General features: G+C 54.8%; 1 protein-coding gene across 5 annotated transcripts in view; it reads left to right on the forward strand.

Annotated features, from left to right (window-relative positions):
• IL2RB (interleukin 2 receptor subunit beta) overlaps positions 1–17130 on the forward strand; it is a 29927-nt gene extending 12797 nt beyond the window's left edge. For 3 of the 5 annotated variants that reach the window (XM_043881831.1, XM_043881827.1, XM_043881828.1), the window contains 9 exons: positions 3807–3927; positions 4259–4475; positions 5239–5371; positions 5922–6027; positions 7550–7698; positions 8833–8998; positions 9538–9658; positions 11020–11104; positions 14250–17130. In XM_043881831.1, coding sequence (XP_043737766.1) covers positions 3840–3927; positions 4259–4475; positions 5239–5371; positions 5922–6027; positions 7550–7698; positions 8833–8998; positions 9538–9658; positions 11020–11104; positions 14250–15005 — 1821 coding nt within the window. In that variant the 5' untranslated portion in view covers positions 3807–3839 and the 3' untranslated portion in view covers positions 15006–17130. Of the gene's footprint in view, positions 1–572; positions 761–3806; positions 3928–4258; positions 4476–5238; positions 5372–5921; positions 6028–7549; positions 7699–8832; positions 8999–9537; positions 9659–11019; positions 11105–14249 lie in introns of those variants that run through there. The other 2 variants (XM_043881826.1, XM_043881832.1) reach the window with 2 other exon arrangements.
• The last annotated feature ends 678 nt before the right edge of the window (positions 17131–17808 follow it).

Consider the following 17808-nt stretch of genomic DNA (forward strand, 5'->3'; position numbering starts at 1 on the left):
AAGGAGGAGAAAGGGGATTATAAACTGTGACTTGAGAGGCAGAGGAAGGTTCTAGAATGTTCAATAAGTGGCCAGTTTGTTTGCAATTGTTTGTGAAGGCCCCCCAAATAGTCACCCCGGAATGCTAAACTGAGTCAGGGGCTTCTTGGAAGGCCGGGTGAGAAAGGATGTCTGAGGGAGTTGGGGTGTCTCATTCCATGGCTGGGGTGCACCTAAAGGGAGCAGTTTGAGTGAGGCCTGGGTGTTAGTGGACATGTGTGTGACTGGATGAAGGTGTCAGAGGCTTGAGGTGGCCTGTGAGATGGGGTGGGGGTGGCATGAGAGAGAGAAGAAGGGGCCTTGTCCCCATGGGCTCTGGGGTGCAGCGCAGCACCTATTTAAGAGTGAGAGACGGCATGTGTGCGACGGCGTACACGCGCGCCTGCTGCCGCAACACCCACAGTGGCCCCCCCCGGACCCCCCCATACCCCAGCCGCCCCCAGCGGAGGAGGGAGATCTTTATCTGGCCCCTGGTGCTGCAGGAGTTTCAGGCTTTCTAACCAGTCAGATCTCCCCCGCCTTCCCACCCCCAGGCCTTACCCCCTCCATCCTCTGCACAGGAAGTGGGCTGGCCCTGGGGTTTTAGTCTCTGCCTGCTTGGCCCCAGCAGCCTTCTACTACCTGGGCCGCGGGAGCCGGAGCCCGGCCCTGGGGAGATGGCTGCGGTCCCAGCAGCGGAGAGAAGCAGAGAGAGCGCATCGCAGCTCCATGTCCCAGACAGGTAAAACCCACCCTGCCCTGGCCCAGCTCAGCCTGATCCCCAGGCAGCCCAAGCCTCCCTCCTGGCCCCTGCCACCAGCCAGGGGGCTGGAGGTGAAGGACACGGGGATTTCTTTCAACTCTGACTCAGACCCACCAAAAGTTTCTGCCTGATCTGCCATCTCTCAGCCCTTGCCCCCAAGCTTAACTTAGAGCCCCCGAGGGATGGGGCAGGCCCTGTTCCCGTGGCTCTGGCTTCAGGTTCTAGTCTTTCCCTCCCTCCCAACTCTCACTGTGGGAGGCCGGGAGCTACTCTGGGATGAGGGGCTTTCCCAGGCCCTGTGCTGGGTCCCCCAACCGAGAGGAGTGGAGAAGGAGGTTCAAGACCTGGGAAGGGGAAGGCTGGCTGAGACTCAGATGTGCTGGGTGCCCAGAGAGGGTGTGGGGTGTGGGTGGGAGAGATGTGGCCTGTACTGGGAAGGTGCCCCTGTATAAAGGGCACCTCAGAAGGCTGTGGGGTGAGGGGAAAGTAGAGGGACCCCTCTGAGACCTGGTTATGAAGTGGGTGTTCTGGGAGGTTTCTGGGAGCCCTGGGCTGGAGGCCGGACTCCTGAGCTTGAGTTCATATCTGTTGTCCCTTACTTGTATGTGTGACCCAGCAGGTCAGGAGGGTCTCCAGGTGCCCCCAAAGTCAGGGTCTCCCTCCACTCCTGGGGGCCGAGGCCTCCCACCCTGAACTGTGTTTGGAGCACCTAAGGGGTGGAGCCACCCCCAAGGGTCCCCTTTCTTCCCCTAAAGCCAGCATCCCACACCCAGCTGGGGAGATGCTCCCAGACTTAAACAGCAAGAGGGAGTTTAGAATGGGAGATGAGGGGTTGGCTGGAGAGGCCGAGGGGAGATGGAGCCCATCAAGGTCAGAGGAAAGGTGGGATGTGACTCAGACTACCGAGCCCCTGCTTCAAACCCTCCCCCAGCCCCTGGGTACCCCACATCCCATGATATTAGCCCTGGCAGAGCCTCAGGCTATACTGACTGGGTTCAAATCCCAACTCCAGCCCAAGAGGCTTACAAGGGACTTAGTTTCCTCATCTGAGAAAAGGAGTCATAACAGTATCTACTCACAGGGCTTCTGTGAGCTTTGAATGAGGTAATATCTGAAAGTGCTAAAGACAGTGCTGGGCAGAGTGAGGGCTGAGCATTAGTCATCATGACCACTATCATCACGACCACCGTCACCATCACCATCAACTCCGTCATCACCACCATCATCATCATCATTATCCTCTTCTAACTTGACATCAGATAACCTGCGTTAGAGGCCAGTTCCTTGGGCAGCTCTGACAGTCTTGACACCTATCAAATGGGGATAACAACACACATTCCCAGGGCAAGGTGGGGACCTAATGAGTCCATGAGTGTGCTCGGCTGTGCAGTTATGAAGGGCAGGGCAAAGATGCGTGGACGTGTGTGAGATTTCAGGATGGAGCCAGCTGGGGACTCCGAGATCCCACTTGCCCTCCCTGAGGCTGGGCCTCATCATTCCTTTGCCAGCTTGAGCAGGTTTCTTAACTGACCCGAGACTGTCTCCTCCTCTGCAGGAGCGGGCAGCCTCAGAGACAGTTGGGAGCCCTCCTCACTCCATCCTCCTTGCTCTTTGCCCTCTCAGGGTTCCGCCGCACGCTTTTGGCTATGGGTGGCGGGAACTCATTCTAGATGATGCTTCTCCTGCCCGACTCACTTAGGCTGGGGCTGTGGTTTGGACCTGACCTTCCTGTGATCTTGCACAGCTTTGCCTCTACCCTTCTCCTCTCACACGGAGGCTCTGTGCCAGATCCTGTCCTGGGCCTAGGGTGACCCTGCAGGTGGGGGTCTGGCCCCAGGCAACTCCATCCGGGGGGCCCCCAGGGCCATGATCCACAAAGAGAGGGCACCAGGGGCTTGCTGGAGCTGCTTTCCTGGGCTCCCCGGCCTCTGGGGTCCCAGCCCTGGGCTCCGTGCTGTCGTGGGTCGGAGGATCCAAAGAAAGAGGCAAACAGCCCCATCCTGGGAGCATGGCCCTGGGGAGACAGTAGGATAGGCAAGGAGGTGCCCCCAGGTACCTCTTTGGGCCCTTCTCCACAACCAGGTCAGGTGCTCGCTGCCCCTGCCAGGGTCTGACTCCCCAGGGAGGGGAAGCTGTGGGCCCTACCTCTGGGACAGAATCTGGGTGGGGCAGAATGATGGGAGGGAATGGGCCTCAGGGTGCAGTCCTGGGGTGGAAATCCAGCTCTGCTTCTTCTGCGATGCGATCTTGGGTGAGCTCATGGCTTAGAACCTTGGTCTCCTCATCTGAGTAAGGAGACAGTATATACTCCCAGCCCCTGCTGCTGGTAGATTAGATGAGCTAGTGCAGCAAAACCCTGGCACAGTGTGAGGGCTTCGTCCCCATCCCCCACCCAACTCGCCTCCTCTAGAATTGCTATGAGGTATCCTTACGAGGTGATCAGCACAGTTTACTGGGCTCCAGGCAGTGTTCCTTAGCTCTGATTCCACAGCTGCCTCTTATGAGCTGTGTGACCTTGGGTAATTTGCTTCACCTCTCTGCACCTCTGTTTCTCATCTGAAAATGGGAACAATGAGTGTATCTCCAGTAGATACCCTGATCGCCATGGTTAAAGATTTAAAATAGAACCTGGCATAGAGGAACCTCTTGACAAATGGTTTTGGTGTGGTTAAGGGGGCAACTGGGTAGAGAGGAGGTGGGTTCTAATTTCAGCTCTGTGCTGGCCTCTCTACCTGGATGTAAATAGGTCTTTCCTCTCTCTGGGCCTTATTTTCCCCAACTTTTGAACAAGGTTGGACATGCTAGAGAGTCTTTTCAGCAATGACAACATGGGTCCCTGAATCTTGAAAGGAAAGGAAAGAGCATGTGTGGGGCAGAGGGAACTGCAGGTGCAAAATCCCTGAGACTGGCATGGCGGGGAGCCGATGGGTGCACCTCGGGAGGACAGAGCCCAGCCTGTCTCTTGGGTGGGGGAGGAGGTGGCTAGGTGCTCACTCACGCTCTCTCCCCTTCTTCCTCCATCCAGGGCTCCCTTCCCCAGCCCCCACCCGTGGATGTGATGGCGGCTCCGGCTCTGTCCTGCTGCCTGTCCCTCCTCGTCTTCCTCTTGCCCCTGGCCATCCCTCAGGCATCTACATCAGTGAATGGTGAGGACCCTGGCATCTGGAGAGCTGGGCTTTCCTCAGGAGGGAGGCCGAGGCCCTTCTAGAACTTGTTCTGAGACCCCTGATTCTTGGCAGGAGCTCCATCAGCAGGGGCAGGAGGTGGGGGAGGGGGCCAATGGGACCAGAGACCAGGTATCTACCTTCTCCCTCGACCATCCTGTCTACACTGTACCCACAGGCCTCTCCAAATCCCAGGAAGACAATGTCTTCTTGTCCTTGCACTGCCTCGACCATTCTGGGAATGTTTGCAGGCTGTGGGATTTAGTTTTGTCTTCTCTGAAATGGACCCACTAACCCTTTCTCTGCCTACCAGGATTGAGCATCTCCTCACCTGATGGGGACAGGAGTGGCGGGCAAACCCTTGAAGGCCATGGGTATCCTACAGCTAGCCCCACACGCCACATTTTCACGGCATTTGCTTCCAACATCACATGCTTCTATAACTCGAGAGCCAACGTCTCCTGCATCTGGAGCCATGATGGGGGCCTGCAGGCCACCACCTGCTGCTTGCACAGCCATCAGCCTAAGAGGTGTGTGTGGGCTTGATGGTCAAATGTACAGAACCGCAGGGCATGGAGGTCTTATCATCCTGACTTTTAGACTCTTGAAATCCTACTAACAGCTCTGAGACTCCAAGAATTCTGCACTTTGAGAATTTTGGCCTAAAAAGACCCCCAGACTGCTGGTGTCACAAGACTACGAAAGAACTGGGGGTCAGATATTTAGACTCCTGGAACCTGAGTAGCAGTAGTGATCCGGGCTGCAGTGGCAGGCCTGGGCATGAGCCAGACTAGATAGTTTGGGGACACTGGGCTGCTCGCCTGATACTCCGAGGATGGACTCAATGTTAGAGGCAAGAAGGACCGAATGGGGTTCCCCAAAGTTTTTGAGTAACCTCGGATTTTGTGAGATGCCTAGGACAGCTGTGGGGACAGGGGACTGGGGAGACCCACCAGCTGGGAAGGAATCCGTGAAGGGGCACTGATCCAAACATCCTGCTGGTAGCAGCCAGCAGGGCAGCTCTGACCTTGGCTCCCAGGCGGGTGGTGATTCTAAGGGTCTCTGGAGGGCCCAGCAAGGATTGTCCACACCCTCAGCCCTATGGGGAGAATTTGGAAGGCTTTAGGTGGGAAGGGCCATGTGCCCTGAACGGATTTGTTTCTGGATCACTTTCACTGCCCTGGGGCTTGACTGGGAGGGACAGATGCTCACAAAGGGACACGGGGCAGGTGGGGTTGGTATAAAGCCTGGGCTCAGATCAGTAATGCTGCATGGGGACCCTCCTGAGGCCAGATCTGAGGGGGTCCCTCTTTTTCTTCAAAGAGAGGAGCTTTTTCCTACAAAACAGTGGAAACACACCTGTGAGCTGCAACCAGTGAAGCCGGGATCCTGGGCATGCAATCTGGTCCTAGGACCATCTCCAGAAGTGAGTAGCCAGAGCTGAGGGGGAGGCCAGCAGGGCTGGTGGGTGCAGAGGAGCATCTTTCTGGTGGAGGCGCCAGCACACCCAGTGGTCAGGGGCTGCGGCAGAGTGGGCTTCCTGGGCTGGGGAGGCAGGAGGAAGAAGGCAGCCTCCACGAGAGCAGATGACTGACCCACGGGTGGAGGGATCCGAGGTTATTGAGATGTCGGCTGCTCAGCTCTGCTCCTGCCTACTGTCTGCTTTTATAAGTTAAGTTTTATTGGCACACAGCCACACCCATTTGCTCTCTTGTTTTTTTATGGCTGCTTTCGCAGGACAGCCACAATGGCAACATTGAATAGTTGTGACAGAGATCATATGACCTGCAGCATCAAAAATATGAACAATCTGACCCTTTTCGTAAAGTTTGCTGAGCCGTGCCTTAGATGGAGGATGTCAGGGAGGAGGTCCAGTTTATTGCAGCCATGGTTTCTCCTGCCATCCATATCTCAGCAGCCTCTCCATCCCCACACCAGCTCCTGGAAGTTTTATCCCCAGTCTCTTTCCCTTTCAGTCTCAGAAACTGACCATAGTGGATGTCATGAAACTGACAGTGATGTGCTCTGAAGGCGGGAAGTGGAGGAAGATGATGACCCAGGATATCAAGCCCTTTGATTACAGTGAGTGAGGACTCCAGGGTGGAGCTGGCGTGGGGTGGACAGCCACATTCCTCCCTGTCTCCCTCTCTAGTCTCTACTCTCTCCCCATCAACTCACATCCCCATCTGAGCAACTCACTGCCCGCTGAACTTGGGATGAAATCCCGGACACTTACCCTGGTGTTCAAGGCCATTGGGCCTGGCTTCCTTCTCCAGCATGCCTCCTCTTGTGACTTCTATTCCTGCCACACCAAGGGCCAGCTCTCCAGGCTCAGCTTGCCTTTCCATGCCTCTAAACACTTGCACACCAAGCAGCCTCAGCCTGCTTGGAAGGCTCTTCTCACCCCAAAAATTGCCACTCACCCATCAAGTTCAGTGAGGAGTCACCTCCTCCAGGAGGCCTTCCCATACTCCTGGAGCCCTTGGTACCTCCTCTTTCAGGGTGTTTATGTCCTGGGTCTTTGCTGCCTGATAATGGGTCTGTCTTCCTCATTGGGCTGTGAGTTTCCCTGAGGGCAGAGCTTCTGCCATTCTTACATCTCTGTTCTGAATACTCAGCATAAGGGATGATCTGGAAGTGACTGTAATCTGAATGGCAGGTCATTTAACATGTCTGAGCCTCAGTTTCCTCATCTGTAAAGTGGGGAAAACCAGTTACCTGCTGCCTACAGTTGCTGTACGGCTTCTGTGGTGGCTCAGTGGTAAAGAATCCACCTGCAATGCAGTGGACGTGGGTTAGATTCCTGGATTGGGAAGATCCCCTGGAAAAGGAAATGGCAATTCCAAGTCTTCTTGCCTGGGACATTCCACTGACAGAGGACCTGGTGGGCTACAGTCCATGGGGTCGCAAAGAGTTAGACACGACTTAGCGACTAATCAACAGCCACAACAACGTGGTTGCTTAGGAGCCTATGAGCCAAGACACAGAAATATCTCCACAAACATTTGCTTATTATTATTTGTGGAGTTCTACAGAATCTCAGAAGTATAAAAATTTAGATCAATTGAACTTCAGAATAATACAAACTTATAATCATCCAAGATTGCTGAAGTAGAATTAAATAAAATAAATGAGACGATCCAGGTAAATCTCTGATCAAATATGAGTGTTGAGAAAGGCTGCCTTGATTCTTTCATTCTGCAGATATCTAATCAATTGCCTACCACGTACGGCCGGGTAACGTTCCAGGCACCAAGGATACTCCAGAGATCAAGTCCTTGCCCTCAGAGAACTCAGTCTAGTGGGGGAGACAGAAAACGAATAAAGAATCAGATATTTAATATGTCAGATGATGATAAGTTCTAGGTAGAAAAATGAAGCAAGCGAGGGGGACAGAGAGTGGTGGATGGTAGGGGTAAGCTTCTCTAAATGGGTGATATTTGAGCAGGAACCTGCCGATCCCTGGGAGAAGAGAACATTGGGAGGGAGGAACAGCAGGTACAAAGGTGGAGGTGGGAGCTCAGCTCGGCTTTCTCATCTCAGCATCAGCATGTGGCATCCCCCAAGCTTGTTCTCTCTGCCTTTGTCTCTCTCCTGTCTCCAGTTCGTCTGGTTCCACCCCACTCACTCCAAGTCGTCCACGTAGAGACCCATAGGTGCAACATAACCTGGACCATCTCCCAGGTATCCCACTACATCCAAACAGACGTGCAGTTCGAGGCCCGGACTAGGTCTGCGGGCCACAGCTGGGAGGTGAGTACCTGGCTCCGTCCCACCTGCCCTAATTCCTCCCTGTCCTCGTCACCCTGTCCATCCTTCATCTCAGCAAAGCCACAGAAGCCCCTAATCAACCCCTGCTGCTCCTTGGAACTGCCCCCCCACACCCTCCCTCTGATGTCCCCTGACACCCCAGGGGTCCTGCCGATGGCAGTTTCTAGACAAGATTTACAAAGCTAAGAGGCAGCAGACACCCCCTCTGAAGATTTCAGAGGCCCTGGGCAGCCACCATTCCCTCTTCAAATCCAGTGTGGTCCAAGTGCACGGAGGTTGATCACTTATTCATTCACTTACCCATTCCTTTATTCACTCATTCATTCAACAAACATTCCCTGAGTACCTACTATGTGCTGGATGCTGGGGAGAGAATGGAGGGAGAGTCGGGCAAGCTGCCTCTGAGGAAACTCACTTGGGGGACAGGAGCAGACTCTGCAATGTTTTTACATACTCTCATGAAATTTCATTGTGATAACACAGTTGAGAAGGGCTAGGCCAGGCACCTTCAGACTCAAGTGACCAGGCCTTTCTGAGATCTGGGTTCAAGTAGGAGCTGATTATTTGAGGATCTGGGGAGGATCTTCCAGGCAGAGGAAAAAACCATTGCAAAGGCAAAACACGGCCTGTGTGTCTGGTGTGCTGGAAAAAAAGCAAAAAGGGTGACGCCGAGCGGGGAGAGGTCTATGGGAAGCCCCTCTTTCTGGCTGAGTGTAGAAGAGACTGCCATAGAGCAGAGGGGTATGGGGCGCAGGGAAGGAGGGAGACCTTGGATGGGGCTCAGAGGCCGTGGGAGCTCAGCCCTGCAGGAGGAAGGGGTGGAGGGAAGAGAGAGGGTCCAGAATAGGTTCTGGAGGTGGAACTAGCTGATTGACAGATGGCTTTGGAAACTGGAGTTGAGTGAGGAGGAGGGGTTCAGGAAGACCCTGATTCTTGGGGCTCCTGCAAAGTGGTTAGTTGGGGAGACTTTCTGTAGGAGGGGGGGACAGTGCAGGGTGCATGGCTAGAGGGGATAAAGGAAGGCACTGCTCTGCTCATATGCTCAGCCAGCCCTGCCACAGGAAGTGAGGGGGCAGTGCAGGCCCCTCTGGTCTGACAGCCCTGTCTCTGCCCCAGGACACCCCACTGCTGACCCTCAGGCAGAACCAGCAATGGATCTCCCTGGAGAATCTCGCTCCAGGCATGGAATATGAGCTTCAGGTGCGGGCCAAGCCCCAGCTAGGCAGGCATGAGGTTTGGAGCCACTGGAGCCAGCCCCTGGCCTTCAGGACGGTCCCTGCAGGTACTGATGGGGAGCTGAGGTGGGGATGCAGCCTGGGGTAATGGGGAGGGACTGGCGGGGCAGCTTTGGGGTATATTCACAGCGCCCTTCAACCATCTTTAGCTCACTGGATGTGACCTGCAGGGTGAGAAATGTGGGCAAGTTTTGCAGATGGGAACAGGGATTCGGTGACAGGGTGGGACTTCTCAGAGGCCTTGTGAGTTAGTGGGGAGGCCAGTGAGGCTCTTTCCTCTTTCTCCACCCTTTAACCTCAAGCTTTTGGTTTCTGCCAAGGTCTGGGGTGGGCTGTTTTCACCTGTTAGCCTATTTCTTCATCTGTGAAGTAGGTACCACGGTACCACGGCAGGGCTGCTGTGATGAAGTCATACAATGCCCCATGTCGGCTGAGCACACAGCAGGTCTGCTGGATCACCTGGGACCTTATAAAGGCCTTGGGTCATCCCTCAGCGCCACATTATGGGTGGGGGATGCTGGAGTGACTGGGGGTGGGGCACACTTCTTTAACCCCTCCCCTTCTCCTCTTTCTACTCTCTGGGCAGAAACCAGGAAGAAGATCCCACCTCTCCCTTGGTTGGGCCACATCGTCTTGGGCGTTGGCAGTTTCGCTGGTCTTGTCCTCTTGGTTTACTTTCTGGGCAACTTCCGGTGCATCAGGCTATGGTAAGAAGAATGCCCCCTCCCCGGCTTCCACATCTCGGTCTGACATCTCCCATGGCCAGGTCAGCTTCTGGGCTGAGCCCCATGTTCTGACAGTCCAATGCCCCCTCTGCCATCCCAAGGGCCCTCCCTGCCTAACATCTGGCCTTTTCCCCAAAAAAGGGAGGCCCAAGGGACCAGCCCGAGAGGAGAGGAGCAGGGAGAACCCCATGGGAGCCCTGCCTGGAGCATTAGGCTCAGGACTTGAGTATGTACATGTATATGAGCCAGCTGCTTTGTGTTGGGGGCTGGGGTGTCGTTATGGGTCTGACCATTCATTTGTTCTTTCCTTCATTTGCTGAGTCCCAGCTCAGAACCAGGTATGGTGCTGAGTGCTGGGAACGTAAGCACAGCCACAGGCATGTCGTCACATTTTCAGGGACTCACCGTCCCGTGGGGGATGGCAGATATTTATCATGCAGGTTTATAATGACAGGAGATTAGGGTGGTGAAGGAAGGTGCTAGATGTACTAGAAGTAGACAATAGGAAGGGGAGCCTCAGCTAAGAGGTGACCAGGGGAAGCATCCCCGAGGAGGCAATGATGGCATTGAAATCTGGAGGAGGAGCAAATCAGGCAGGGAAGGGTCAGGAGCTTGTCCATTCCAAGCAGAGGAAAAGCTTGTGCAAAGACCTTGGGTGGGACCAAGGGAGAAGCATTCCAGGAACAGAGAGTATAGGAAAGTGGGTGTGGTCAGAGACCAGAAGGAAGTTTGGGACCTGAGCCTGGACTTCTGGGCAGCAGCCAGGTCTCCTGGGGTCTTGAGGCGTATATCTTGAAGTGAATGCACACAGACACTGGGGCACTCAGCTTGGCAAGCAGTGCATGGGCTGGGATTCAGCTTCTCGTCACCATGGGTCCTTCCCCTTAAAAAAAACCCAAAAAACCCAGGCGCCCTTGGGCAGTGCACAACTTGAACCACTGTCTATGGCAGCCTTGATGAGGAAGCCCACAGTCTGGCCTCTCTCTTACCTCCCTCCTCTTGGTTCACTCTGCTCTGGTCTTCTTTATGGTCTCCCACCCCCACGTCCTTCTGCTCTCTCTCCACAGAACAAATGGTATACTTGCATACTTGGTTCATTAACTGGCTCCCCATTAGAACGTCAGCTCCTTAAGAGCAGGGACCTCCTCTGTTGATTCTTCTTGTGTTCCCAGTGCCCAGCACAATACTCTCCCTTACTGGGCATGCAATCAACATCAACAAAATAAATGAATGTGTGTGGTGAGGCTCTGTGCCCCGCACTCAGACCTGCGGGGCTGATGGCAGGACTCTGTGGGCCCCCTTCCCTTCTCACCCTTCTTCCCTCCCTCCTCTCCCCTCTGTAGGCTGAAGAAGGTTCTGAAGTGTCACATCCCAGACCCCTCGGAGTTTTTTTCCCAGCTGAGCTCTGAGCATGGAGGAGATTTCCAGGTAGGAGTCTGGAGGAGGAGGACAGAGCAGGCAGTTGACATGGGCTGGCCAGAGGGTGGGCTGGGGTGTGGACAGGGTGGGGAGGAGGTGGAGAACAGCGGGTTTTGCACTTCGGGTGAAGAAATGCAAAGTCAGCTGCCTCGCAGGTGTGTGTGTGTGAACAATCGTGTAGGACTCTTTGCAACCCCATGGACTGTAGCTGGCCTGGCTCCTCCGTCCATGGGATTCTCCAGGCAAGAATACTGGAGTGGGTAGCCATGGACTCCTCCAGGGGATCTTCCTGACCCAGGGATCAAACCCAAGTCTCTTGCATCTCCTGCACTGGCAGGCAGAATCTTTAGCAACTTCACCACTCGGGACGCCCTGGACCCCTCTCCCCAGTTCTGGCACCTGTGTTCTCAGGCTGAATGGCAGCGTCCATCTGAGTGAGCCAGCCTACCTAGGCTCTAACTCTGGCTCCACCACTTCCTGGCTGTGTGGCCTGGGGCAAGTTATAGAACCTCTCTGTGTCTCAAGTTTCCTCACCTGTAAAATGGGTGGTGGGGTAAGGTGAGATAATATTAGTATGCTTACGATCCCAAGGACATAGCCCAGCACACAGTTAATGCTCACAAAACCCTCACTGGAATTACCCGCACTGGGCTGCTGTTGGAACAGGATTCACCAGGTTCAAGTTCTCACCCTGCTCTCGTGCAGATCTGCTTTCCCTGCTCTCGAAAATCCCCCCAGCCAGCCTCCATGACTTATCACAAATGCTAGCAAGACCTCTAGGCATTTCTAGTTACAAAACAGATTCATTTTAAAAGTGCACCCCTGTATGTCGGAATGCTCTGAATGCCATGCAGAATTCAGTCGTCTCCCTCAGCCCACACATGCTTCAGGAAGGAAGCTTCCGGGAGGGAGGGGGATATGGTGGGCCGCTTCTACCACCCCACCCCATACTCTAGGCTCACTAGATTGGTGTTGGTGGAGGGGGTGAGGTGGGAGTGGACAGAGGTCGAGAGAAATGCCCAGAGGCTGGGAAGCCATGCTGGAGCAGGCCTGTCACAAGCTGGCTTTGGCGTTCTTTATCGGGGCTGATCAGGGCCTCTTCTGGAAGTCTCTGGAAAACTCTCAGGACTGGGCACATCTTGCCTGCAGTGCTCCTTATGTGGGGAATGTATCTCCTTAAAACTCTTCCTTTAGCCTGAAAATTAGTGATCTCCCCACCAACAAAGGTATTCAAGTCAGCCTTGGCTGACTATGTGTTGGTCACATGGTAGAAGGGATACCGAGTAGGAAGCTGGACTAGATGCAGCCTCAGACCTCTTCCAGCTTGAGGTCCTTCTGAGTCTATGGGCTTGGGACATTTTGAGGCAAGACTGGGGTCCTTTCTAGAGAGCTGCATCTTCCCATGAGATCAACCCTAGGTCGAAGTGCCTAGCCCAAGCCTGCCATGTGTGGTGGGGGTATCCCGAAAAGGCCCTGGGGATGCAGATGTGACTGGGGGCGACAGATGGCCGAGAGGGACCCAACCCTCTCCTCTGCATCTGGGTGACAGGCCAGCTCCTCTCTCTCTCTGCCCCAGAACCCCGAGCTCCAAGACCCCAGGGCCCACTGCCCTGTCTGTGGGACCCAGGAGTGAGTGTGTCAGTGTGTGTGATAAGGATGAATTTCTTCCTGTGCTGCACCACAATCCCCCCTCCCCCGCCCAGGTCCACTTCAAGGCATTGTGGATGGAGGCCCAGGCCCCGGAAGTGGCTGACCACACAGCTCTGAGGCCCAGCACACCAGTGCAGGCCACAGAGCTGCCCTTTCCTTCTGGCCGCTGCTCAGCTCTGCTGCCTGGCCCTGCCTTCTGCTGCCTCTTCGAGTGTTGGAGCCCCACTCGGCCTGGCTCTTGCCCTCTCTCCCATGCCTCTGTCCTTTGCCATCCTTAGTTGGGCCTCACTGTCCCTCTCTCTTGGCCTTTTCTCCTGTAACACAAACACCTGGTTTGGGGAACAGGGTAGATGTTGCTGAGTGGTCTAGTCATTAACTCAGCTGCAATATATCGACTGGGCCTCTTGATCCCCATGCTGGGCACAAGGGTGCAGAGGGGACCCTTCACACCTGGTCCCTGCACTCAGGGGACCACAGTCTGGCTGCAGAGGACTCCCAGGACAGAAGGCTGTTGGGGTTCTCAAGTGCACCCTCCTGAAGCCCCATCACCCTGTCCTCAGGGGTGTACTGTCCCCTACGCCTCTGCTGGGCATTGCATTTAACTTGTGCCAAGTGTTTCCATCGTCATTTTCTTCTTTAACATCTCTCTGCTGGGCCATAGTGAGGCAGTCAGGAAAGAGGCAGCTAACTATTATAGAACTGAGGCTCAAGAGGTGCAGTCACCTGCCCAGGGTCACACAGCTAGTGAGTGCCAGGGCCGGGGCTGGAACTGGGTCTCCCTGCTCCTTGCCAGGGCCCTCCAGACTCCAGAGCAACTGAGAAGTGCTTGCCTCTGATGGGTGCTTGCCTCTCTCAGTGGGTGGAGGGTGTGGGAGGCAGGGGGCTGGACCATTAGCTCCCCGCTGGAGATGGTTCCATGGCAGTGTGAGTGGGGAACCTGAGGCCCAGCTTTTCTACCTGCTGGCTGTGTGGTCAGGGCCAGGACACAAGCTCTCTCTGGGAATCCGTATGGTGGTCGTGACGTACTCTCAGGGCTCTTCCTGCTTCGGCAGTGGTTGATTGGTTGGTTCACACACTCACACTTGTCCCCACCAGTCTGAGGATTCCACCCATCGGTATGTCCCTGGGACCTGGAGCAGCACTAGGTTCCCAATACTAGCCACTCAATAAGCAGTCAGGCGTTGACCCAACACATCCCCTGGGCCCCTAGTGAGCGAGAAAGACCTGTGCTGAGGCTGGGAAGCAGGTACACCCACTGATGTGGAACATCCCCCCAACCGGTGGGCAGAGTTTGTGTGTGTGTGCATGTGTGTGTTTGGGAGGTAGGGCAGCGGGGGGCAGGGGTGGTGGTGGTGTATGTGTGGGGGGGGCGGGGTTGCAGTCAGGGAAGGCATCCCAGAGGGGGCAGCCCTGAGTCTACTGCTAAAGAAGGACGAGTTAGGGGTTATTGCTGAGTTTAGAAGAGACGGCCCCCTCACCCTCCCACTGTCCTTTCTCTTCACAGAAGTGGCTCTCCTCACCCTTCCCCTCGTCCTCCTTCAGCCCCAGTGGTTTGACCCCTGAGATCTCCCCACTGGAGGTGCTGGACAGGGATGCCAAGGCCACACAGCTGCTCCTGCTTCAGCAGGACAAGAGCTCGCCATCCTCAGCTGAGACCAGCGGCCACTCAGTGACCAGCTGCTTCACCAACCAAGGCTACTTCTTCTTCCGCCTCCCGGACGCCCTGGAGATCGAGGCCTGCCAGGTCTACTTCGCTTATGACCCCTGTACTGAGGAGCTCGATGCGGGTGGGCCCAGGGCCCCCGAGGGAGCTCTCCTTCCACCCCTGCCGACTCCACCAGGGGATGACGATGCCTATTGCACCTTCCCCCCCGGGGAAGACCTGCTGCTCTTCTCTCCAAGTCTGCTCAGTGGCCCAGGCCCCCCGAACACTGCCCAGGGGGGCACTGGGGCTGGTGAAGAGAGGCTGGCTGCCAGCCCACAGGAGGGAGTCCCTGGAGACTGGACCCCCCAGTCCCTGGGGCCTCCTGCTCTGGAAACCCCTGACCTGGTGGATCTGCAGTCACCCCCAGAGCATGAGCTGGGAGAAGCAAGAGAGAAGGTGCCTGGCCCCCGTCCAAGGGAGGGGACCAGCTTCCCCTGGGTCAGCCCTCCCGGGCAAGGCCAAGTCAGGGCCCCCATTGCCTGCCTGACCCTGAACACCGATGCCTACCTGTCCCTCCAAGAGCTCCAGGATCAGGACCCAGCTTACCTGGTGTAGACAGACAGCCGGCGCTGGGAGGCAGGTGGCCGTCCACTGCTGCGCCAGGCCTGCTTGAGGACTGTGTCCATGAAGCTTGTCCCCTGCTGAGACACTGGGTGTCCAGCAGCCTCTGGACATCTCTGCCCAGGGCCTCACCCAGTCCTGCACACTCAGCTGTTCATTTCCAAACCTCAGTTGCTGCTCCCTGCGCCTACGCCCCAAGCCAAGAACTTTGGGGGTGGGGTCCTTTGACTCCCCCACTCCCTCATTCGTCATGAAGTCCTGTGGGTTTTACCTCTTCACCCTGGCTTTCTCACTGGGCTTCCTGCCTCGATCACACCCCTCCCACCCACCCACCACAGGACAATCAGTGGAATCTTTCCAAAACATAAATGGAGCTATGCTGCCCCTCCTGGAGAAGGAAATGGCAACCCACTCCAGTATTCTTGCTTGGAAAATCCCATGGACTGAGGAAGCTGGCGATCTACAGTCCATGGGATTGCAAAGAGTTGGACACGACAGAGCGAATGAGCATACACATGCTGCTCCTGGTTTAAAATCCTGCCATGGCTCACCACTGCCCTCAGTACAACTTCTTGGCCTACCCATTGGGTCCTCCAGCATCATGTTGGGACATTCCCATCTAGAACCCTCCCAACAGTCCTACTCAAAGACCCTGATGCTGGGAAAGATTGAAGGCAAGAGGAGAAGGAGGTGACAGAGGATGAGATGGTTGGATGGCAGCACTGACTCGATGGACATGAGTTTGAGAAAACTCCTGGAGATAGTGAAGGACAGGGAAGCCTGGCGTACTGCAGTCCATGGGGTCTCAAGGATTCAGATACGACCAACCGACTGAACAACAACAGTCCTACAAAGCCACTTGGAACTCCCTCATTTCCCCACACCTTTGTGCTTGTGACTTCCTGTTCCTGGGGGGGCCCTCTCCTCCCTCATCTTTTGGTGACAAGCTCCCGTTATCCTTCAGGTGGCAGTTCTGCTTCCCTTGCAGGGAAACACTGCCTCCTTTCATGTGCCCAAACTCGAGATTCAGTGCTGGAGGGACAGGTTCTCAGGGTCACAGGGTGGCGGGACAAAGTGTCTCTGTCACGTCTCCTTTGGGATCTCTGGTGACCTCGGAATGATTGCCTACAGCTGTGGCCCAAGTCTGTGCACAAATGCCCAGCAAAGTGGACCCTGGCTGGATCTTTCCACAATGGCAAGCCGCTGGAAAGTAAACCCCTCCAAGTGGTGGGTCCTGATGCTGTTGCAGGAGCCCTCCCTCGCGCCCCTCCTGCTCCACCCTCCACTGGAGGGGTCTTTTCTGCAGCTCAAAGGCTGGCACACTGCCTCCTGATGGCAGTTCCATTCCCTGCCCTTGACAGAGTGCACTTTACATCCTATCAGAGTCCCTGCGTGAATTAATGAACTATCTGGCATCACCATGCCTGGTCTCCCTGTGCCCTTGCTGCCTTCATTCAGGGGGGATACCATCGACCTCTCAGGGGCACCCCTGGCACTTTGACGTCTCTGAGGTCAAGCCTTGGAGAGGCAGGCAGTCCATGTCCACTAGGTTCCGGCATGCCCGCCCCAAGCAAAAGGCTCATCCCCTCACATGGCAGTCCTGCCGCGCCACACACGGCGAGCCCCTTCCTTCTCGGTGCTCCCACCACCCGTCCACTTCTCGTCCTTCAATGCCTGGCACTGATCACACTTGTGACGACAAGAATTCTCCCAGAGGCGAGAACCACAAGGGGTCCCCGCTAATCAGCCGAGGTGTGAAAGCGCCCAGTGCCTGCTTTTATAGGCCCTGCTTTCAACTGATTGGGCACCTGACACAAGCCCACCCATGACTTCGTCGGCAGCCTATGAGGTGACTGAGAACAGAAGCTCTGACCAATCAGGGAGGCCAGACCTGAACTGGCCTATCAGGTTTCTCTCAGTCGGCTTTTGAATACAGAGCAGGAGGGGAGCCTCTGGGAGCAGGTGCCACGTGGAACAGGGACAGGAGGGACCGAAAGGGGAGTTAGCAGAGGGTGTCTGGGCTCCTAGTACAGATGCGCCTGCTCCACAGGGGACTGCTGCCTTCACTCAGGATTCCTGTTGCTTTTATGTCCAAAATAAACTCCCCTTTTCCTGAGGACGTCTGATTCTTGGATACTTACCACCGAATAGCTTAATTACCCGCCTGTTTCTCTTCCTGCCTCCTGTCTTACAATGCTGTGTGTTCTGGACATCTCAGTCCTGAGGAGAGCACCAGTCCCAAACTCAGTGCCTGCAGCTGTGCTGTGGGTCCTGGGGCAAACTAGGGAATCTCTCTGCGAGTGATTTTCCACTTTGCAAAATCCTACTAGAGGTTACATTTCTCAGGTCTTGATCATTGTGTGAGGTATATATATATATATATCTCACACACGTGTATATGTTTGTATATTTTAATGATCTGTGTATATCATTATTGTTTACTTAGTATTTTTCTTTAAATCACTTCAATTTTTGTTTCAATACTTTTATTTAAGGAAAAATCTTTATGTTGATTCTGTAAATGGAAAAACCAATATTCACTATAAATAAAAGGCAATAGCACAAAGTAAATACAGTAAAACAGAATGTTTCAATTTATTACCTACTGAAAACCTGCTCTCTTATTTTAAAGGGGAGATAAGCAAGTGTTGGGAAGCTGATGAAGTCATATGAAAACCAGAGACTTCTTTCTTGAGAAAATCCTGAAGGATTATAAATGGAATGTCTTTTTCACTAAAAGGAATCAGATTTATCTTATTCTGTGTCCAGGCACCATTTGACATGGTCTTATGGGGAA

This window comes from Cervus elaphus, chromosome 22 (genome assembly GCF_910594005.1).
Source record: "Cervus elaphus chromosome 22, mCerEla1.1, whole genome shotgun sequence".
Classification (NCBI taxonomy): domain Eukaryota; kingdom Metazoa; phylum Chordata; class Mammalia; order Artiodactyla; family Cervidae; genus Cervus; species Cervus elaphus.